The sequence below is a fragment of the Grus americana genome, chromosome 1 (genome assembly GCF_028858705.1).
Source record: "Grus americana isolate bGruAme1 chromosome 1, bGruAme1.mat, whole genome shotgun sequence".
Classification (NCBI taxonomy): domain Eukaryota; kingdom Metazoa; phylum Chordata; class Aves; order Gruiformes; family Gruidae; genus Grus; species Grus americana.
Window position 1 is genome coordinate 131,253,484 of NC_072852.1, and position 24,090 is coordinate 131,277,573.

General features: G+C 41.1%; 1 protein-coding gene across 2 annotated transcripts; it reads right to left on the reverse strand.

Annotated features, from left to right (window-relative positions):
* Window positions 1-537: 537 nt before the first annotated feature.
* Window positions 538-23,129, reverse strand: ZFX (zinc finger protein X-linked). Of its 2 annotated transcripts, XM_054828548.1 has the most exons (8): window positions 22,838-23,129; window positions 16,822-16,910; window positions 15,794-16,360; window positions 6,741-6,890; window positions 6,412-6,555; window positions 6,185-6,319; window positions 3,494-3,634; window positions 538-2,011 (listed from the first exon to the last, which is right to left on the reverse strand). In XM_054828548.1, exons 2-8 carry the CDS (start codon window positions 16,880-16,882, stop codon window positions 825-827), a joined length of 2,385 nt encoding a protein of 794 aa, XP_054684523.1. In that variant the 5' UTR covers window positions 16,883-16,910; window positions 22,838-23,129; the 3' UTR covers window positions 538-824. The 2 variants fall into 2 exon arrangements, with proteins under 2 accessions (XP_054684523.1, XP_054684612.1); XM_054828637.1 differs by lacking the exons at window positions 16,822-16,910; window positions 22,838-23,129 and adding an exon at window positions 14,597-14,674 and having other exon boundaries at window positions 15,794-15,911.
* Between the last annotated feature and the right edge of the window lie 961 nt (window positions 23,130-24,090).

Consider the following 24,090-nt stretch of genomic DNA (forward strand, 5'->3'; position numbering starts at 1 on the left):
GTTGTGATCTATTAACTCTGCAAACGGAACAACAGTATTTTACGTTTCCAACATTAAGACAGCAGTAAATTGAAAAAAAACCGAAAAACCCAACTCATTTTGTAACAGGCAAAACCTTTCAAAGACAAAGAAGCACAGCACAATAAACAGAATATTTGAGCATACTTTCAAATTCGCCAAAGGAAGACAACAAATGCCCCAAAGCACTTATTTTTAAAAATGTTTCTCTCTGAAACCTGAATTAGAATGCAGAATAGTTTCCCACAATAAAGTTAGATGTGTAACTGCTCAAACGGACAATAGTTAACCTGCCACAAAGTCCGTATATGCAAAACAAGACAGTCAGGAGGGCCCGAGCGACTTCATCTTCAACATCACAATTCCCCATCGCATACAAACCTCTGACAATTTTATCAAGAGAAATTTTCTATTTTTAAAATTCACGACAAAACTGCATTAACATGGACACTGTGAGTATCAACGAGGTCAGTAAGATAAATATACTTAAATAAACTATTACGGTTGAAAAATTCAGTAAGAGACGGGGTTTACTTTATTAAATGCAACTTTATTGTTGCCATCTTTTCTTCATTTATTAAACAAACTGAATAGAATTCAGAACACGCTATTGAACAAAAGGTATAAAAGTCAACTAGAAGCAATAATCCTATTTTTATACAGCAACAAATCAAATGCACAGTATGTTTTTTTTTTGTTGGGTTTTTTTTTGTGTGTGATAGCAGGTGATTGGCTTTAAAATAAGCTAACTGCCTGAAAGGCAAAATTCCTTTATAATTCCAGCCGTTAAGTCTGTGAAAGAGACTTTAAGGCAGCCCAACATCTTTATGATGCCGCATAATGTGCTGGTTCTTCTCTGAAGGCCTTCGGAAACCTTTCTTGCAATACTCACAACGGTGAGGGTAGTCTTTTGTGTGAATGGAAATAACATGCCGTTTGAAGCCTGAGGCGTCTGTAGTGCTATACTCACAGTACTCACATTGATACACTTTCCTGCCACTGTGTGTTTTCATGTGTTTTTTCAGCTCATTTTGTTGCCTAAAGCCCTTTCTACATCTCTTGCACCTGAACGGAAGATCCTTTGTGTGAACTGAGAGTATGTGGCGACTCAGAATGAACGGATCTGCAATCTTAAAGTCACAATGTCTGCATTGGTGTAACTTTTTACCCTTGTGAGCTGCCACGTGTTTTTTCAGTTCCGAAGGCCTATGAAAGCCTTTATCACACATATCACACTTATGAGGATAGTCTTTCGTGTGGACTGAAATTATGTGTCGTTTCAGATCACTCGAGTTTGAGCTCTTATGGTCACAATGCAAACACTGATGTGTTTTACTTTCTTGATGCATAAGCGTATGCTGCTGTAGCTCTTTGGTATCTGAAAAAGTCTGGAAACAAATATCACACTTGAGTGGCGTTTCCTTACTGTGTTTAGTCTTTACGTGAGTTTTCAAGTTAGAAGAGTCGGCTGAGCGGTATTCGCAATATTGGCACTGGTACGGTTTTTCACCAGTGTGGATTCGCATGTGCTTCTTGAGCTCCGACGGATGGCGAAATCCTTTGCCACACTCCACGCAAATATGGGGAAAGTTCTTGCTGTGGACAGCTAAAAGGTGATGACTGAGCAATCCTTGTTCTGCTGTCTCATAATCGCAGAATTTGCACTTGTGCATTTTATTAACTCCTTTGTCCCTGTGCACCATCTTGTGAGTAAATAAAGTTCCTGCATGAGAGAAGCTTTTCCCACACTCATCGCACTCAATAAGCTTTTCTGTTTTGTTGGTCAGCTTATGACTCTCCAAGTGGTTATGTAAACTTATTTTTTTATTCGTAGTGTAATCACAGTCCGTGCATCTGTATTTCTTCTTGGTAAGAAGGTGCTCCGGGTGGTTCTTCATGTGTCTTTTCAAGAAACCTCTAGATTTAAATTTCTTTCCACAAATCATGCAGGGGTAGACTGTCAACGGATGACCATCAGGGCCAATGATTATTGCTGAAAAAACAACAAAAACCCCTTCATCAGTATTATACAACAATATTAGACTTCAATAAATGTCATATTTCAACCTTAACAGTGAGCTGAATTGTTAAGTAAGCTCAGAGTCAGATACATACACTATACTATATAATAAACAAGCTTGTAACTGTGTTAGGCAGAAGTAATTGGGGGAATTACTATTTTCACTCATTTTTATTATCAGGAGAAAGGAAATACTGTTTTCTGATGGAGACAACCAAAGCATAACCCAGCTGTTCTTCACCTCAAATAATTCTACTTCAAAGAATTCTGACCCAGTTCACACATTAAACACACGCAGAAACCGACGCTGGTGCAAAGAACAGCAGCCAACTTGTTAAACCAAGTCTTACACAGGAAGCATGGCACACGGTCTTTGACTTTCCACGAATCTGTGGATAAAGTTTAATCTGGCAGCTTAATCACCTACTGCTGACTACAATTCGCATGTCCCCAAACTAACACCTCCTTCTTGTGCCATCTGTCACAATCACAGTCTGAGGAGGTATCAGGCAGGAATCAACAAGAACACATTTCACATACTGACACCTCAAAGCTTTGGAGCTTATTTGCACTCATCCATCAGCCTGATTTGTTTACCCTGAATTTGTCTAGGCATGCTAAAAAGCTCTCTTTTCTAAAAATGTTTTGGAGGGAGAACTGACTAGGTAGCTGGAAACAAAAAAAGCAAACTTTAAGATGAAAACTTGCCTGGTTTACTAATTCAGTGCTAGACAAAACAGAACTCCTACAGTTAAGTCACAATTTGGAAAGAAACTTTGAGTATCATTTAAGGCAAGGCTACTGAAGAGAACAGTCGTGTGGGTTTTCAACTTTATCAGACCAAATAAATCGTTCAGACCATAACACGGTAGCAGCAGAAACCAAATAATGCCAAAACAGCGCATCTGTTCTTACAGATGCAAGTAAGACCATTGGCGTGAACATCAAGGCAATTTATCTCACAACTAAAACAGAAAAGAGTACAGAAGTTACATTACCAACTGCAACATATAATGTTCAGATTTTCCGCTTACTTATTGAGTTGATATAATGAAATGTATTGTTCTATGTATTTTCAATAAAGACAAAAAGGGTTTTTAAAAGGTACTATTACAGAACACTGTTTATCTAACATCACCTTTAAAAAAGTTAACAACATTAAAATTGGTGTGGCAAGTTAAGCAGATAACCTTTTGCTATGACACTGGGTTTTTTTTTTTTTACATCAGAGATGGTTTCCTTTAAAACACCCCCCCAAAATCCAAACCAACGACGTGTTTAAAAACTTTAAAATAAAATATGCATTCATTTATGATGTAGAAGTGGTGTTAAGAAAACAATTCCCAAAAGACTCACTGTTTTTTGCAAGACATCGCACACCCTACCAGCGAAGTACATCTGTTAATGGATGAGCGCCTAGAGGAATGAGAGTACCGCCAGCAACCAGACACTCACCTGTTTGATACTGCCTAGACTCAGGTCTCCTTTTTTTCTTTGGTTTTTGCTTAGCCAGTCTCCCAAGTCCAGCTGACTCATCTATGTGCAAAAGAGCACTTGCAGTGCCATTCCGACTTTCAATGCCATCGTTATTATTACCTAACAAGACAAGTTAAAAAGTTACCTACCGTCATCACTCTACGGATTATTCGAGCAACACACTCTACAATAATTAAAAAAAGGGATTATAAACTGTTATCTGGACATTTAATCAAACCATGATGAGCTGCAAAACTTCTCTGTAACTTATGAATTCTGTTTGATATTATGAACCTGGAACCAAAACCTAATTTTACAGGAGTACACAATTTACAGGAATTAATGGTTTTACATTTCACAAAGAGCTCTCCTTTAAGTGCAGTATTTTTTTTTGCATTTCTTTGATTGCTAATTATGCCCAAAATGTTTAACATCAGTAAACAATAGCATGTCACAATATTTACTGTGCCTGATTTTCTTCACAGTCCTGAAATATATGTGTGAGCTCCCATTCACTTCTGGACATCTGAATTCACCTGACTGAAGTTTCTCACACACCAAGTTTCAGAACTGGAACTGCGACCAAAGAATCATTCTGAACAGCCCATAAACTTTCACACAAAATACACTAGTTAGTATTTGCACACCTGATGCTTTAACACTTACAAATTCTTCTTACTGGGAACAGAAAGCATGCTCAGTATTGTGTAACAGAAAGAGGCAAACAATCTTTGCCTTATAGAGTTCTGTGTTTAATACACAAATGGTATCACTGGATGTAAAACAATGAAAACTACAAGTAAATATATCTATATATTCAGGGAGGTATTTACTGGCAATCAGTTTAACACTGGTTAATTTGGTTTAATATTGGTGATTTGAGGGCATAAGTAAATTTTAATAACAAATATTGTGGTTAAGTATTTACTTGAATCAGTAGAAGGCAACAGTTCCTAGAGAAAGCAGAGCGCACAAATAAGACAGGAAGATTGAAGTGGAAGAAAGTGCAAGTTGCTCAATAGCTGTTCCCTTTGTAGAGTGCCGAGAATGAATATTCATGATTAATGTAAGAAGACTCAGAGCCAGGAAGAGGCATATGCAGAGCCTGAAGAGTCTGATCTATATGCTAGCTCAAGTGTTGAGCAGCAAACGCGGCAAGTTACAAAAGCTGAAAACACAAAGCCTTTTCACATCTTACATGTACAAAGTACACTTTGTAACAGGTGCATGAAGAGTCCTTCTAGAATGTAACGCAAAACAGGCCCCAAGCCTTTTTCTAATACTAGAATAAAATTGCAAAAACTTTCTGGAACATAAAGCACAGTGGGACCGGGTTTTGCTACAATACAGCAACAAAACAAATTTAACATTTTAAGATGCCATTGTTATCAGCTTTTAAACGTTCCTTAAGTGGAGAAGAGTTCTGAGAAGTGCAGATGACAAACCTCTGCCATTTTCATGCCTTCATGCTTCATTATTTCTTCCCTTCCCTGCCACCTCTCACCTTGCGCATTAGGTTCCTTACTGCTGACAATGCAATGACTCCACTGTTTCCCACATTCTTAAATCCTCCCTTCAATTCCATCTCGCTGTTCTTAATCCACTCTGCTCAATTTTCTCCTCCAAAAACACTGAATATTCAGTCTACGACTGTTGCTTTGAGTTCACTTAAATTCATTTTTAATTCCCAACCTGGCTTCTTTACTTTCATCACCACTGAAACTGTGCTCACCAGTATATGGCCAAAGATATGTCTCTGGGTGCACTACCATCCATCTCTTAAGCAATTTTTAACACATGCTGCTACCCAAAATCTTGCCCTCCCTTGACTTATGTTTGTGATTCCAGTCCCCATGGCATTCTCAGTATCTCCCTGCCATTTGGTTGCTGGCACTATCACCACAGTCCACACCATGCAGACATATAACCTAAGTTTTGTCCTCTACTCCATTATTTCTTCTGCTTCATTTACTCAAAGTTTGTTTAGAAGGAGAATGGGGCAATATGGAACATTTTTAAGACAAGATTTTGGTCTACCAGCTTACTAAGTTTTGGAAATCAGTTTGTGCACCAGTTGATGCTCACATACTAACATTCAAGGATTCCATTCTGCATGCTGGAAGTATTCTCAGGGTTCTGCTACAATTTTAAGATGTCTCCCTCCAGCTTTTTTTGCGTTTATCAATTAATTATTTCCATTAGTGAAATCATGTATTTATATGTTCCTTCTAGAAAGCACTTAAATCAAGCTAGAGGTCAGTGTTGGATTTTACTGTTACACTGAATCTTATATATTCCCATCTGCTTTTTTTCCCCCCCAAAATAAAAATACTCAGTTCTATTCCCAAGCCATCTCTTACTGTGTCCTAAAACTGTGAAGGACAGATGTACTTGAGATGCAATTTTTCAGCTGAAAGCTCATGTACTTCCCCTTCTACATCATGAAAATATGAAGGAAAATTCCTGTTAAAATAGGAATAAGAAGCAGTCTGCCTTACAGCTTCCCTCTTCTCTTTTTAATTTTAAGGCTCATTATGCCAAGACACCATTCTTAAACTAAAACTAAAAACAAACACAAAAGCACAAATACTCCACTACCCTCCAAAATACAATCCCCAACATTTTGCTATAGACAGTGTCACCAGGAAGTATTATTTGAGTATTACCTACCATAAGCTGCTGCCCAAGCTATGGGCATGAAAGTTTTAATTTCAGTGTCATCAATTTGCTGTTCATGGGCCACTGCTGCATCCTCCTCTCCTACAATCACTTCCATATAAACCTCATCAGCTATTTCTGCAACATCTAAGAGAAAAAGAAGTCAAGAAAAAATTAATAGGAACACTGCACTGTTGAAAGTGAAAATCCCTGTTCCCAAATGAAAGCCACCTACTTACTTAAGTCTTCATCTTCATGCTGAGAGTCATTTACAGTCATGTAAACCATTTTCTCCCTTGGAATACGAATACTGCTATTTTGATCAAGTAATCCAACTGCGTGGTCATTCTCTGGCTCGCTCTCCACAATGTCTACTGTGCCCCCTGATTAAGAAGACCAGAGCAAAATATTTTACATGCGCTTTGTTCAAATTCTATGCTAAACCACAGAAAACTGAAAGTTTGTAGCTCTTTCAACATTTAGACCCACAGCTCTTTACAGATGACTGTACAGATGACCGCAGTCTCTAATTATGCAAAATTTCAGATGTCAGGTTGGAATATTTTACCTAAATCATCTTCTCCAGGATCTGCTTTGAATATATACACCTTGATGACTTCTGGACAAATGCCATCCACTTTACAAGAGCCACTTTCTGACTCTGCTTCCATGGTAATTTCAGCAGAACCTTCGTGTTCTATCTTACCAGCATCATCCACTACAAAAACAAGTTAATACAATTATCCAGTCATATACAGACAGACATATATGAAAGTCTTTTATTACTTTATTACTCAAATTTGGAAGCAGTTTAAGATTATGTTGTGATAAAGAACCTACCCATAAATATTTTTTTCATATCCTTGAAAACACCAACAATGAACACAGAAATAAATTCAAGCTGTATCTTCTAGTTAAGGGGGAACTGCAAGAGTGCTGCAGTGATATGACTAGAAGCATGAGCACCACAGCAAGCAATACTAATAGTGAAATAATAATCTGCAGCAAGATGGTGGTAGGAAGAAACTGCATGTTAGTACTTACTCTGTGGCATAATTTCATTTATTCTAATTCCTTTCTCCTTCACAACTAATAAGCTATTAAGTGTTTTTTTCAAAAGCATTATCTGTTACTCAACCATGTCTCTAATGCAAGCGGTACTATTTCTGCCAGTCAGACCTGGTTCCTTGCAAAACGGTGTTATTGGTGCTTGTTCAACTGACAAGAGGGAAAACCTACAGGAAGAAACCCCTCCGCTCTTCTCATCCACTCAACAGCTGAGGGATCAAGCATAGCCTCAAAACTCTGCCCTGACGCTACAGCACTGGTGAACCTATTCAATGGATTGTTCATGGTGCCCTTACTGAAAGGGACTTGCACTGGATTTTATGCTGTAGCCCGATATCCTTACTATCATCTCAGATTTTGCTCTCTTCCTTTCAGAAGCGCGCTGACACCACACTTCAGTTTGAATTGCCATAACTTGCCTAGGCCTCCCACATAAACATGGCTAACAGCCAGCTTTATGCGGAACATATTTCTGATTCTTAAGACATGCTCTACATTGGCATGCTCGCACACACACCATCTTACTTTACCAAGCGTGGGTTTTCAAGAAAAAAATGTTAAATATGCATTTACAAAAATCAAATCCAGCATCTCAAGACCTTCAGAGAATCTCTCAATTTCAGAAGCCCCAGAAGTTTCTCGAGTGTGGAGATTATTTAAGAATTCTTAACATGATGGCATACTTTTGTAATTTGTGACTTTATTGTTCATAAAGTCACTTTTGGAGGCTGACATGGCTCCCTCAGAGCCATGCATACCTTCAATTCACAACACCAAGACATGAAATTTATACTACAGGAAGTGTAAGAACTGTCCCATAAATGCTGTAGAATTTTTACTACCATGCCTAGCACATACAAAATACTTAATAAAGTATGGTCGCTTTACTGGCACTCATTAAACTACCCTCATAACTAAATCATAGCTTTACTACTCAGTAACTGCAACTCTTCCATTTACTTTAAGATCTACTTTTTAAAAAAAGTTCAAAACATTGTATTATTTTCCTGCCATGAAGTCAATAAATTAGCCTTTAAATTAGATAAACTAGCACATGTTGTGTCTCATGTATCAAACACAACTGTATTTAAGTACAATTTCTCAATGAGGCTTCACTATTCACAAAGAAATATGAATAACATTAAATTATGAAGTATTAAAATAAACTAGTCTATCTCTCTCCTCACCAAAAGAGCAGCAGAAAAAAAACCATTAAATACTCTTAGACCAAATTCATGATCAATGGCCACCGTACAGAATGTTTCAAGCAGTACGATGTTTAAAAAATGATTGTGCGTCATGGGACAACATAACATCTTGTAGCTGAAACCCCAAAGCATTTCAAAAGTAAAAACCTTAAGATGTTCTTTTGAATCATGTTAACAACATAGCTCCACAGTACATATATTCAGTTATTGAGCAGACTTTCATAAATTCTTTGGCATACACATGAAATACCAAACGTCACTGGAACTCTGACAAAAGGAAAACCTGCTTTTGTTCCTACACTCGATTTATGGAGTTGTTCTCTTTTAACTTGGCTGTTTCCAGTGTCACGCATGTGTACTTGGAAGGCTTTCAAATCAGCGTAGACTGATTTTACACCGCTGAAGCCAAAGGGGAAGTCTGCCACCAAGCTCAACTGATGTTGGAACATACTCAAGGAAGGAAAATTATGGCTGAAGCAATCAGAGAGAAAACAAATCTATGTACACCATGTGAAACAGACTGGTTTCTTTTAACCAAAACAGTGTTTTTTACTTCCATACATACATGGAAGTATCCATTGATAACATTCACACAACAGAAGAATTCTAAATCTTAAAAATATTCTCCATTTACTCTTCAAAATAAATTCTCCAAGGTTCAAAGTAATCTTTTAAACAACACAATTAAAAAAAAATAATCGTTACACAATTTAGAGTTTGTTTATCCCTGATTTTCCTCCACATTCAACAGTGTTTTATAAATGTAACACCTGGTTTAAATATTTTTAACAGTGCCATTAAACTGTAAGGTAATTGATGTGTAGGAATATTAGGCCAACTTTTCTCATCCAAAAGGTAAAAAAATCACTCCTGACAGGTGGTAATACTTGAAAAACTGAAGTCCCTGAAGGGCTTGAAAAGTAATGGCATTTGCAGTATAGTAGCAAACAGGTAACAGGAAGAAAAGTAGGGTGGAAAGGAAAAGGTAGAAAAAAAGATAAAAATCAGAAGAAGAGACAAACGAGATGAAAGAGAATGGGTATCTATCACATAATGTACCATTTCCATGGTATTTTGTCCCATGGCTACATAAGCATTTATCTATACTGACTCATTGATGCTCTGGCAGCATTTATGAAATTTGATTTCTATTTAACACTTTCCCTACGTTTCTGCATTCTCCTCATACCTCAGTCTCACAATCAGAGAAAATGATATTCATAAATACTTGACTGATCAATGTTTGAAGTTGGAACTCTGATGACGTTCGAATTTTTCATTCGAATTCACAGCCCATCAAGGGATCCCACAAATACCATGCATGACTGATCTTCTCTCACATTGTTCCTCTTTGAAATTGCAAAAAAAAAAAAACCAACCCAAAAAACAACCCCCAAAGTACTTAAAAGTATTAATTAAGCTTATAAGAGACCGCTTCCTTTCAAGTAGAGATGCTGGGCAGTTACTAATCACAAGTCACATGCTAGAAAAAAGTTCAGACTAGCATTATTCCCAATGCTATCATACCTTGTGCCTCCATTTAATTAGGTATTAACTGAAGACTAAAAACTTTAAATATATTATTTTTTCCCCCTATTGGCTGGTAGCTTTACTTCAGTAAACAAGTGGATTCAGACAAATTCTCCAAGTTAAAAAAAAAAAAGAGGAAAATTATTAGACACATTATTTTATGTAAATTGCAAGAATGCATTCTATGGCTTGTTTGCCGTCATTCTTTACAGACTTCACTGATGAGAGGAGCCTGCTCTTTGCATACTATGAGCTGTAAAAAACAGCTAAAAAAAGGATGCATTTCTCCAATGTTGCAATAATTGCTTCCATATAAAGATAATGCTTGATTTTTTATTAAAGTACAAACAGATGAGAAAGGTGTCACAAAATATGAAAGACATAGCATATTTAAAGCTTGTCTAGTTGCCATTTACATTACAAGGAAATCAACAAAAAGAGACCAACAGATAAAAAAAGGAATAAAGAGTAAACCGAAGAAATAAAAGATGCAGGCAACATCAACAACAGATCATTTAATGTGTTCTATCATGATGGCAGCATTTGTCTCCTAAAAACATTACATCTAATAAAAAAACCCCATATAATGTCGTAAACTATAATATCCAACCAATAATTATCTCCTGTATCTTTACCCTCCTATTAAAACATGTCCAATGGCATTTTTGGGACAGAAACAAGCTCCTGTGCATTGATAATAAAAACAGTATTTAAAACCCAGCTGAGGCCAGTTTCCCCATACAGGAGCACAAATGCCAGCCCCAGATCCTGCATTTGCTTAAATGGTACATCTTTTGTTTAACCATGACATGTACAGTTTACCAAAGAAATTGTTTTTAGGTTTTTACATCCAATATTTAATGGATCAGCAGATACAGACTTTGTAGCCTTGCAGTCTTTTACTCCTAACTAGAAAAATGCAAATATCTGTAGCTGTCTTTATTTTTTTAATGGTTTCCATAAGCTTTTACATTTATTCTTTCCTACTATTTCTCCTTTATGTGGCATTAAATGAGGAAAATAAAAGGACTGTAAAAGACAATATTCACTTAGGCACTAAGAAACCTTCCATCTTTTTCAAATATTTTAGCGCTCTGCTAAATACACACTGAAAGAATTCTTACAAACATTCTAAGAAAAAGTTTGTCTCTACACCAGTGTAACAGATCTTAAAATCTGTCTATGGAGCAATTAGACAAGAATCATCTATTTTGTCAGCCTTTATGTTCCCAAATGATTCTCTTCGCTGCTAAAAAAAATGTGTATCATGGGATACATGTCTACTTACAAAATAAACAACCCTGTTTAATCATTCCTAATGAAAAAGGCCACTACTAACTATTCTGTTTTCTCTAAAATAGATTAAAAGCATGCTGTTCCCCAGACAGACTTTGTTCAGTTATCTGTGACAGAAACATTTTACTTGTACTTCGCTTGATAGCAGAGAATTCCTAGTCCACTGAAGAAGTTATTTTTACTGTCTAGTTATTTCTTAAATGGCAAAGCAGGTTTCTTAACCTGTTGAGAAAATAGAAATCTGTTCTGTTTTGATTGTAAAGCCACTGCCATCACACATGAGCAATAGCATATCCTATGCATCTGAAGCTCCCCTCAGGGCAGCAGTCTAGCAGAGGAGAACTTCCTGAGCTCCAAACGGATATCTAACACTTCTGGTCCTGCTCTCCCCAGCACACAAATCAGACTAAGCTCTGAAGCATCCCTCAGCTCAAGGCAACCTTTATCTCCCTCACCTCTCATGGTGACCTCCTGAGCAGCCTTGGCTGCAACAACTGTTCGTGCCATTCCAGTGGTCAGGCAGAGGCACTGCAGCAAGTTCTACCTCACAAAGAAATACGTGATTTCCTGCATATTTAAGAACCTCCAGGGAAAAATAGGGAGGTATTTATTTATGCTAAAAAAGCAGATAAAAGCATTTTGTTTTCTTGACTGCAAGTCTACTGGATGACCCTAATGAAGGCATGAACTTTATAGCTTTGTTGATCAGATCCATTGCATTCAACTAATCCAACAAGGATGAGAAAAGATAGGTTTCACCTAGACCTATGGGAAGATGCAATCATTATTCTCTCTGAGTACCTGGGGTTCTGACTCCTGTAATGAAAAGTGTTAATTCAGATAAACAAAAGAAACATGTCTAACTCACAGCAAAGTAAGAATATGGATGGACATAGCATAGGCCCTGTATTTGCAAACATCATTTAACTTCCTAAAACTGCAGCTTAAACTTTGTAAGGCTACCCTTCCCTCTCTCCAGACTCCCCTCATCAAACCTCCTTTGTGCCTCACCATTTTAACTGCAATTAAATATGATTATATCAGAGTACAACTTCTTGTCTCATGAACAAGTTCATGCAAGAGGATACGTCTTCACCAAATTGGATAAAACCAGACAAGCAAAAATCTTAATTTCCATCTCATGGCCAGTGCGAGGCACTACTTTCTTTGGCTAGTAAATGCTGGGGAGGGGGGTTGTTTTGACAAACACTAGCTAATGTCACTATTACTGTTTCACTTATGGACTAATGATTTTCCCAGCCTTAAAATTTGCTACCAAATAAGTAGTACCAGTGTGAGCCAAAACACAATTTATCCTTTCCTGACCAAACTCATGACCTGGCTTCTTATAGCATATGTGAAAGAAAACCTGATTTATCCAACCTCCCCGAGTCCTTTTCAAGCTACTAACTAGTAGCAGTTTGCATTCTCTGTTGAATGAGTATCTGATTCTGCTCTGCCATAAATGCCCCAAACTGACCACGGACCAAAAAGGAAGCTTGAGGGCAAAGACAAAGCATCCAAGAAAAATGGTGAGTACATCAAAAGGTAAGTGATCATACAAGCTGTGCCAAGAAACATTATCTTGGAAATTAAAAAAACAAAGGCATATCAATGCAGAAGCTAACTTAAATCTATATGGGAAAATAAATATTAAAATACTGAGTTTATTGAAGCAAAGTCACAAAATGAAACCCACAGGGACTGTACTCTTTGAGAAGACAAACCAGTCTGAAACCAAGAAAGAAGGCAGCAATACAACATTAAAAAAAGTACACATAGATTAGTAATTTCAAACCAGGTATTTTCAGGATAAAACTAAGAAAATTATCTTATTTTAAGAAAATCTATGTAGACTCAGTTCATTACAAACAAACCCAGAAACCCTTAAGCAAAAAGATTTTGCCAGTAACTTCCACTGAAGAAAACAGACTGAAAAACCTATGACAGAAGAACACAAAGTGTCATCCCCTGCTTTGCAAGCAACTAGATAAAAGACGACCAGCAAAAGCATCCTGAAGAACACAGTCTAGCTCCCAGATCTGGGAAGCAGCTACATTTGGCTACTGTAATGGCAGAGAAAATTATATTCCAACATCTGCCCCAGCAGTTCAGGGAGGTTTGCCAGAATCCAGCAGAAATTTACAGGTTAGGATGAAAAATCAAAAACTAGGCTGATGTTACTACCTTTTAAAAACCACCCAACGCTAAGTGCAACTGAAGAATGGAGACAGTCAACAGATCAATAAACACATACACTGTAGATGCAAAAAAAAAATATATATGGAAATTAATTCAAATAATGTTTTCCATACAACAAAGAGACTATTTGGCAAGATAGTCTTTACTTGACAGAAAAGAACTAGACTCTGACTTCACAACCAGAAGAACTTGTTATGCAGGCTTTAAACACAGTAGGTGGTAATAGGGAACTTCCCTTTAAAATGAACTGTAGAACATACTTAACATTTCAACAACAAATAGAAAGGATGTATGTTTTGTAGCCTAACAATTGTTTTAGATGCTGGCTTACTTAAGGTTCTGAATCTAAACAAAATGTATTGCAAGACTATCAAGAGGTGTTTAATACTAAATAAAGTACAAAACTGCAGAAATACATGACTGAAAACGGAGAACACCCCGGCACAACCAACCAATTACACTCCTGTGTTTTCTGCCAGTTACCACCTGTTGAGGACTGGTATGTCTGAGAAGACTTCCCAGCTGGGTGGGTATTTTAGGGATCATGCAATATGGCATCTACCAAGACATTCTCATTCAGCCACTGACAATGGTTGAATGGGACACGTATTTACCCACCCCTCTTGCTTGAATTTACACAGACACAGTTTGCAAAGCGTTCCTATAACAACAGCCCCAGAGGCCTCACTCTGCTGCCCCATGCTGCAGGATGACAACCTGCAGGGGAAGGGTGAGCAGAGAGACAGGAGCAACCGCATTTTAAAGAGCTACATTCAGGGATAAGAAACAGGTAAGGATCACCACCAGAGTCTTTATGCAGTCAGGCCTCAATTATCCATAGGTGCATTATCTACTTTGTTGCCTAACTATGTTGCAGATGCAGAAGCATTTGAGCTGCTTTCATCTGATCTAACTTGGGTCCAGAATCAGAAAGTTTATCTGTACCATAATGTACGGAGTGCATTTATTAATTTGGATCAGTACTATTTCAGAGAGCCGCATCCCTGACCTATTTCACCTCAGTATGATCTCGCAGCTTAATTTTACAATATTTTGTGTTATCCATATTTTGCATTATCCCATTTCATTGTTTTCCCAGATAATAGAGAATTAACTGTACCTCATATAAACTCAAAACATGGCTGCACAAGGTTACTCAAGGAACTCAAGAGATGATAAATTAAGAAATGCAGTGATCCTAGGTAAGGAGAAGCAACATTAAAATCCATAAGTACAGAATATAAAATTAAAACAAGTTATTATACATTTCAAAAAAGTGTCCAAAGGAAAAAAAAAAGGGGAAAAAAAAAGAAAAGGAAAAAAGGTAACTGAAGCAGAGCATGAAGTATGCCTCATCAATGGAGCCATTTCATGCCAGACAAAATTGAAGTGCCTGAAATGGCAATTAAACAAACCAGCCTAACAAAGCTTTTCTATTTCTACGACAAACAAATGTTCAGCAGCGACACTCTGATGTTCCTAGGTGCTGCACTGAGTAAGCATTATTATAAGTAACACGCTTAAAAGTAAGCTCTAGTTCGTACAAATGGATATTCTCAGTAGAAAAAGGATTGATGATATGCTCTGGTTTTCTCCACCCCCTACTTTAAGTCTTTTGAAATATGATTCAAATGGATTGTGCCACTGTTCCTAAGGGAGATTAAGATATTCACGGATGCTTCTCAGCTATGAGCAGCAATAGCTACTCTTTTTGTTAGCAGCATACCTCCGTCCTTTGCTTAATCAAGACAAGAAAACACATCCTAGCAACAAAGAAAACCATATTGTTGCCTGTAACTAACTATAAATGGGGTGGAAGGGGCGGGGGCTTAGCAAAAAACCAAGACAAGGATAACAAATTGTCATTTGGACTTCCAAAAAACAGGGTTTTTTACTTTCCCTTTTCCATGAAATAATTTCTTTTTGTTTTCTTAATGTCTTGGCAGTAACCTTAGCAACCTGCATATACATGCGTTTTCAAACAATGTCACACTTATTTTCTTTCAGTTCTTACTAAGTATATGGCATTTAGTTTACTGGAATTCTTACTCTTTCATTCATATGCTATAAAATGCTACAGAAATAATTTATAATCAGACATGCATTTGCCAGAATTTCTCTCCATTAGCTTCACCAGAATTTTTAGCTGGTACATGTTCCTAAAAATACCCCCAATTGAGTACATTTGTGAGATCCGCATTTCATTAAATAATACAGGAATTCTGGTTTTGGTGCTGTCGTAAGCCCTCCCTCAGGTATTTCAAGCACCACCCAGGCCCATATCATAAGAATTTCCATGGCTATCTCAGAAACTTACAGGAAATCATAAGGTAATCTTCACAGTTGCCCTTCTCATCTTGATGTTCCACAGGGATTCCATTGGCATCGATCACTGCCTCTGATGCACAGTCTGCCACCAAGACTTCTTCAGAAACAACATCTGTTCCCAGCGTATCAGTGACAATATCTGCTTCTTCAACATTGTCATGAACTACATGTTCTACATGTCCAACTTCAGGTACATGCATTGACTCACTTGTCAGTACATGTTCTGGTATAGACATTGCTTCTGCTGTTATGTCAGAAGCTAAAACATCATCTGGGACAGTGCAATGAGCCAAAGAAACCTCTTCGGCTACGTCTGTGTCCAGCACTTGTTCAGGAATAATAACAGTTTCAGATACATCTGGCTCCTCCATGATATCTGGGCACTGAACATCCTCGATAACAACATCCTCAATGACATCTTGGATTACTACAGAATCTGGATCATCAGGAACGAAATTATGCACGGTTATATCTGAGTCGACTACATCTGAAACAAATACTGTTTCCTGTACTTCCACAACAATCTGATCTCCATCCATATGTCCTGCATCAGCTCCTGAAAAACATAATTAAAATAGCAGTTAAATTGTAAAACTAACTCAGGTGAAGTGGTTAATAATTGAAATTACTTCTATTTTACTTCAACTTTTACACTATGCTGCAATTTAGTAACACAGGTATAATAGCCTCTGAGCAATTAAGATAGGCAGATATACGAGGAGCTAATAAAGCAAGTCCTCAGTAGGTGCTAACTTAACTAATATGAACAACATTTTCTCTCCTAGAAAAGGTTACCAGTTTTTAGACTCTCCCTCAATATCCAAGCAACTATTACTTGACAAAACAGTCACTCATTCATATTGCTCTGAGTAATAAAAACAACTGAAAATCAAAAGTGACTACTCTATACAAAAGCATTGATGCAGCATAGCACTTTTAAGCAAAGACAAAATAAACGACAGTCAATAGCAACTAATGTGAACACTCTACATATCTACATATTATCTCCTGACAGACCTGTTGGATCAAAAAATGCATTTGGCTCGTGTGGCTGCAATTCAAGCCCATCTTCATCCATGGCCTTTAACTCTCATCAGTCACAGAGTCTGTAGAAGGTAAAGAAGAAAGGTTATTTAATTTGTATTATGGTATGAAGGTTGCCTCTGCCTGTACACTGAAAAGCAGAAATTTTGGGCGCATGGAAGTTAACAGATAACGCCTCTTGACTTTAAGTTGGACTAGATTTCACTGAAGGTACCTCTGTCTGGGATTACAGAAATACTACTCCAGAACACAAAAACACGCAGGGTCTGAATAAGAGGAGTGTGAGCTCCAACACTCCAGATCCAGTTCTCAAAACCCTACAGCTCCATAAACACAGAAGCAGCTGGTAAAGGGATATGAAAATATTATTCCTTGTAATCTTACAAAGAAAAAAAATTTACAACAAAGCCAAGACAAGTTCACACTCAAGTCTTATTTGGATGGTGGGAAATACAGCATTGCCACATCAATAAAGCTCAATAAGGTAAGTTAAAGGTAGACAGCTAATAATCTGAAATGCGCACAGCTTTTGATGTCCCCTGCGTTCATACTTGGGCAGTCAGGAGGAAGGTACTCCTATGTCACTTCAGGAAATCATCAACGTAAATTGCTTCTAGAACATAACACCATATGTTTTCAAACCCCAGATGCATGAGTATTTTAAAAAACTCCACCCCAAGACAAAGTACCTATTTGCTTTTGTATTAAAAAATATCACAAGTTCTCAAAAATTACCAAATGTCATATTCTACCAAATTTCTTTGAACAGAATGTCAACATTTCTTCAATGTATAATAACAACTTAAGATTTCAATCTTCTTAACAAAAGAACCAAACAAGACCACCAAGTTAAAATATTTGCTAAAATCTGAAACTGCAATCTAAATTTTGCTGCTTACATATGTGCTTTATAGTTAGGATCAGGCAAACCTACTTGGGTAAAATGTGATCTAACATAAACCTGTACTGCTCCCTTGCACTTAATCCAACTAGTTTCCTAAATGCAGAACCAGCAAGAGGCAACAGAACGTTGTTACACGTTTCTGCTCATGTTTCTGTACAAGCGGAAGATGTGATTCTCCTTCCTCCAAACATTTTTTCACAGTGACAGGCAGAAATCTCCCCATTCCTGTGACACTTTCACAAAAGACCTAGAGAAAACATTTAAGATTCTGCCCAAGGTTTCCATAAGAATCATAACCTTTCCAAATTATGTCAACTAACATTTACATTAATTAAGTCTTCATGGGGGAAATTGCTATACAAAAGTTAACAACTACTTCAAAACACAAACCTACAACTATGATGCGTAGCAAGTATTTTCTAGACTTCACCAATTTTCTAGCTAAACTTTTCTCAACTCTTCACAGCTAACCACCTAATTTACATATCAGAAAATTTATTTTTACAAGTTGAAGGAGAAATATAGCCAGAAATTGAGCTAGAGGAAAAGCAGCGGCAGTCTAATAATTTTCCAAGGGGTCCCACATTTGTGTGATGTTCAGTTGGAAGGCCCCTATATTTTAAAGACAGCTGTGCTAACAAAGCATTGTGATGTCCAGCTGGACATAAATCACCTCACAATTATTCTGTCAAACATTTATGTCAGAAGCACCCACTATTAACAGGAACAGCTCTTCCCACAGATGCTTTTTTCAGAATCAAGAGCAGAAGAAAAGTGTTTCTCAGCCTCAGATACAAGACATAGCTTGACTGATGGCAATCAACTTCTGCCATGCCACAGAAACCAGAACAGAAAAAAAAAGTTTCATACAGTCATTTAAGCAAGAATTATTCTTGGTTTACTTCCATCTATTCAGTATACACCTAGCCAGTCTATTACAAATGTCTTTCCTATTCATCTTGTCATCTTTTCTGTGTTGTCTTCAGTTTAGTTTCTTCTGTTGCTTCTTCTCCAACTTCCTGTATGCCTGTACCTATATTATGTTCATTACCTCCTCACCCACTCATTTCATCTCTCCAGCTTCTAACTACAGCAGACTCCCATCATTCACACCAAGCCATGCTACTCATCAATTTGTAGCAAAGATTGTATCAGCGATTCAGAGATTTTTTTTTTGGGGGGGGAAGTGGAGGTGGGGATTAAGGGTTGACGGAAATAAATTGCCTCTGTCCTTGGGCAACACACACCTAAGAAGCTAGCACTCGCTGTCCAGCTCTCTGGGAAAAGTGAAGCCACCGTTTCTGCCTGTGCTTTTGAGGACTGTATTATCATACCTATTAGCCTCTGACTGACTGGGACCCAACCAGCTTGAAGTGCCAGTTCACCACTAGCTACTGGAAGAATTGGCATTTGTTTTCTCTGCTTCCTGCTTTCATCACCCACCTGACCACCACTCCACCACAAATTCCTACTTATGATTCACCCATGTACTTTCTATATCCTCTCCCCAAATTCCTCGCTGTCTCTATGAGTGAGGCTCTCCGCCATTGTCCATCTGTCTGTCCTCTTCACCCCCGAGATCCAGATAGAGGCTGCCCCCACTACTTCCCAGCTTCCCAAAGGAGCCCACTGACACCATCTCTTCACTGATGCTCTCACTGCTGCCCAGATTCCAGGCGACACGCTAAAACCAACGAATCTCTGCGGTGTTCGTGATGGTGCAGTTTTATGAAGACGCTGCCATCAGCAGTGACAGCCCAGCAGACCTTCAACTGCACGGTCTTTTCACCCACAGGGGCGTAATATGCTGCAAAGCAAAGGCTCAAGTTCTCCACAAACTGAGGAAGTTTCCTGGGGACATGGGTTTTCAAGACTGAATCTAAGAAGGGACGTGGATGTATGCTTTGGTACTTGTTCCAAAGAAGAAGAAAAAATACCCAACCCTTTCACTGTATGAGTTTGTTACTAAATAAGGTTTCTCACAACACGCTTTTGTACCCAGACCCAGCCAGCAAATTTACGTACACAAATACCTGCTCCTGTGCGGGACCACAAAGACTTTAAAAGTGCTCTGCTAGGGCACAGACCCCACCTCCACAGAAATTTTCTGCAGAAGAGTATGCAGGCATTTAAAACAGGATTTAATTAAAGTGTCTAAAATTATAAAAGTGCCTAAATCAAAACCTGAAGCCCAAAAAGGCATCAAGGCATTTGTCCATGGATAGAAAAAAAAAAACACCCCACACCCCAAAAATTTCCTGAAATCATCTCACGTTTTGAGCATTCTAACCAGTAGATCAGAAAATATTGTGTTTCTTCCTGATTTGCTCCTCTGAGTAGCGGGCCAGCACAAGGGCCCAAGATTCAGCCAAAGTAAGATATGTCACATGGTTCTGTACCAACCAGCAGCTCTGTGGTGAAGATACTGTTCTGTGACACGAGAAATACCAGAGCTTCTTGTTGCGAGCACCACACCAAACACCTTCAAATTCCTTGGCAAGTGCCCTAAGCTCTGTGGTACCATAAGGCTAAGGAGCAATTCCAGCAGTTCATTTTCCTGCAAGATTTCAAGGAGGGCAGAAAGTCTTCTCAGTTCCTTCAAAATATTCCAGCCAACACTTACCTCAGGAGCAGGTTCTGGCACTGAAGTAGACAGAATCAATTTTCAGTCCAGTTTGGGAACCCAAACTCTCAAAGAGAAGTAGGTGCCCAGCCGTTTCCCTACACTTAGTCCTTCACAACACCCAAATCTACATGGTTCTTTGTTCAAATTGGGAACTGCTCTTCTACCACTACAACAGAAAAAGCCTAGGCACTTAAAACCAGGGTTTATATTTCTAAAAGACCTAAACATCTATACCTTTTACTTGGCTTGGGTCTATGTCAGCTTCACATGGATCGAGAATTAATACAAGTCTGAAATACACCTAATTCTGTTTGTGAAGTTAGTTCTTACAAATTGATTTGTATCTATTTATTCAGAGACTTGGCTGGTTTTGGTTTTATGAAAGTCAAGGCGATATTTTCAAGTGAAAGGACAGACAGAAATTATAGATTAATGGAAGAAATGGTATTAAGCTACTAGCAATAAAATAACCTCCCAAAATAAAAATGGGTATTTTCCATAAATCTCGAGTACAATCGGTCAAGAAAAGCAATGTAGACACTGCACTAGTCTTGCCACATTACAAATCCTTGACTCAATAGACCTAGCAAGGTAATCAAGATGAAATAAACAGACAAGCTGCAACATTTTAAAGAGAAAACAACTTTAGAGTTCCTTAGAAAAAAAGAGCTCTAACATGCCTCAGAAACCATCGAGTTTCTCTGCTCTCACCAAAAAAGGGGAAAATAGGAAAAAGAAAAAAAGGGGAAACCTCAGAAAAGCCATCCTTATGAAAAAGAAACACATAAGGTAGTCCTTTGCCTACTCCTAAAGAAAGAACAGTATATCTGTTTATTTGGGGTCAGGGGCATAAACTAAACACCAACAGCAAAACTCTGACCCTTGCCAGAAAAAAAAAATCACAGCATAAACAGTAGAAATTCCCCACATCCAAGCCCCTGCCCCTACCCATGCTGAGATGACTTAGTGTACAACCATAACCAAGTTCCCATCATGCCTTGCTACATCACATTAAAAACTGCAGCACGCCTTGCATGTCCCAATTGGGTTAGAGCCCCGAGCTACCCGAAGCTTCGCTGTGGTTATGAGATGACCATGGGTTCAGTCTACACTACTGCTGCAGTGTCACAACTCTCCCTACGTGACCCACTTATGGAGAATGCAATGTACACACATGCTCTCAATCACACACACATGAAAGGGTAAAAAAAAAAACTACTCCTATAGCATCTAAATCTTATCTTAGAAATAACCCCCATGACTATTAGGTGAATAAATAGAAGAATAAAAACAATGTTACAAATGTGACAGTGTAATCATTTAGCTGTTTATTTCTTGATGCATCTCCCTCAGTTTTTGCAGGAGAAATCAGTACTGTTGGTTTGTCATTTCGTAAAAAATCTCAAATCTTTTTCTCTTTGTTGTAGTTCAGTGGCGTATTTGCAGAAATTGGTTTAAAAAAATGGGTTTTCTCCAGATTTCATAAAGATGTTGTGCGTCAGACAACACCTAAGCCAATTCTTAACAAAACCTAAATTGGGGAAATAACCAGTCCTGGGCGCCCCTTTGAAACTACTTTCCACTCAGCTGGGGGCCTCTGCAGGAGAGAGGATAGCCAGAGGGGAGGAGAAGCAGCCAGCACCGGGGGGGGGGGGCAAGGGGGTTGGGGGGTGGGGGGTGCGACTCCGCACCCGGCTCCTCGCGGGGCGCCTCGGCGACGGAGGCTGAGGGCGAACCTCACACTGCTGCCCAGCCAGTACTGCCCAGATTGCCGGCTGGGAGGGAGGAAGGAGAGGAGATCGCGGGGCTGGCGCGCCGGGCACCGCGGCAGTGGGGGCACGGCTGGCAGCCTTGGCGCGGCCGTACAGGAAGCCGCCACGGGCCGGAAAGCGCCGAGATCCCCTGCGACTCGCTGGCTGGCAGGCGCCGAGGCAGGGAGGAGGGAGAGGCGGGGGAGAGGGGGGGAGAAGCGGGGGTGGGGAGGCTACAGGCTCTCACTCTCCGGAGCCTGCAGCCCGGCGCTGCGATGAGCGGGGCCAGGGGCTCCCCCCTCCGGCCCGGCCTGCGCGGAGGCACGGGCTATGGCGAGCGATTAATTCAAGATGGCGCCCGGCGCCCTCCGCCTTCCCCCCCCCGCGCGCCGCCATTTTGTCTCCTCCTCCAGACACTCTCCGAACCCCCCTCGGCCGGGCCCGGGGCCTGGCACCAACCTCGCCCGCCTCCCCCCGGCTCCGCAACCACCCCCCTTCGCTTCCACTCCCCTCACGCCGTCGCCCCCGCTGCCCAGGGCCGTGCCAGGCGCGTAGAACCCTCCGGCCCGGGCCCTGCGGCCCGCTCTTTTGCCGGAGCCCTGGCGCGGCCTAGCTGCGGCCTCCTCGGGGCCTGCGCTGCGGCCTGGTGCGGGCAGGGGAAGGCCCGGGCCGGGCCGGGCGGCGGGGCCCAGCCCCGGGGCTGCTTACCGTGCGGGTGGCGGGCGGCGGCGCTCGCCTCGGCGCGGCCTCTCTCAGCGCGACTGGGCCGAGCGCGGCGGCGGCGGCGGCGGCTGCGGCGGGGCGGGCGGGCGGGAGGGGAGGGAGGGGCCGAGCTCGGAGCTGAGTGGAAGCGGCCAAGCTCCCCGGGCCGGGCCCGCCGTCAGCACGTCACGTCACTGCCCGAGAGAGACCCAGGAAAAGGCGGAAGGGAGCGCACCGCCGCCGCTGCCCGCCGCCTCGGGCCAGCCGCCCGCCGGGGCCGAGGCCGCCGGGCGGGCCGGGGGCCGCGGCCGGGCGAGGCGAGCCGGCGCGGGTAGGGGGGGGTGGCGGTGGTGGCGGCGGGCGAGGCGGGGGGGGGGGAAGGCGCGGCGGCGCTCGGCTCCCTGCGGCTCCTCCTGCCGCCGCCTCCGCCGCAGCTCGGCCGCGAAGCGCCGCTCGGGGCTCGGCGTGCGCCCCCGAAGCGAAGCGGCTGCCCCGGGGACCCCCCTCCCCTCCCCTCCCGGCCCCTCCATGCTGGCGCCGCCCGGGCGAGCCTCCCCCGCCCTCCGCCTCCTGCTGCCGCCATCCCGCGGCGCCGGTCGCCAGGCCTGCGGACCAGGCCGGACCCGGCGCGGGGGTGCGGACCGACGGGCTCCGTGCTCCCGCCGGCGTGTTTAACTCGCGTCTGCGCGCCGGGGGACGGGGGGTGGAATTTTAGGGTGCGGAAACTCCGCGCTGGGACGGACGCCGGCCTTGGGCCGGGGCTGGCGTGGCCTTGGGTCACCCCGGCGCGGGGCGCGGCCACAAGTGGGAATTCCGGCAAGTAACGGCAACGCTGAAGCGGCGGGACTCGGTGCCGGGGCGGGGGGGCGAAGTGGCGGGCGCAGCCGGAGCCCCAGCGTTCCACGTGGAAGGCGGCCCTTCCACGCGTGACGGGACGGCGCTCCCCGCGGCCGCTGGCACTTATGTAAGGGGCTGCCGCCGCGCCCGGCCCGCGCTGCCCCCCCCGGGAACAGCAGTACATGGCGGGGGGACGGACACCCCTTTTGTCAGTGGTAGAAATTTTGAAATTCTGTGCTGTCGAAACCAATTGGCTAGCAGTCTTTTCTGAACCTTGTCCTGAAATTTCATCGGAATTTATTTTTTCTTTTTTTTTTTTTAAGGGAATTGCTGTCGATCCGTGAAAGATACATCCTAAAGTTTTCAAGGCATCAGAAATTAGGTGCAATGAGTAACCTCATGGAGATGAGATACATTCGATT

Coding starts and splice junctions, on each gene's coding strand:
- ZFX (XM_054828548.1), bottom strand. CDS start 16,882: ATGGATGAAGATGGGCTTGAATTGCAGCCACACGAGCCAAATGCATTT. Junction 6,556..6,740: donor TCCTGGAGAAGATGATTTAG/GTAAAATATTCC, acceptor CTTCTTAATCAG/GGGGCACAGTAGACATTGTG. Junction 3,635..6,184: donor AGCTTGGGCAGCAGCTTATG/GTAGGTAATACT, acceptor TTGTCTTGTTAG/GTAATAATAACGATGGCATT.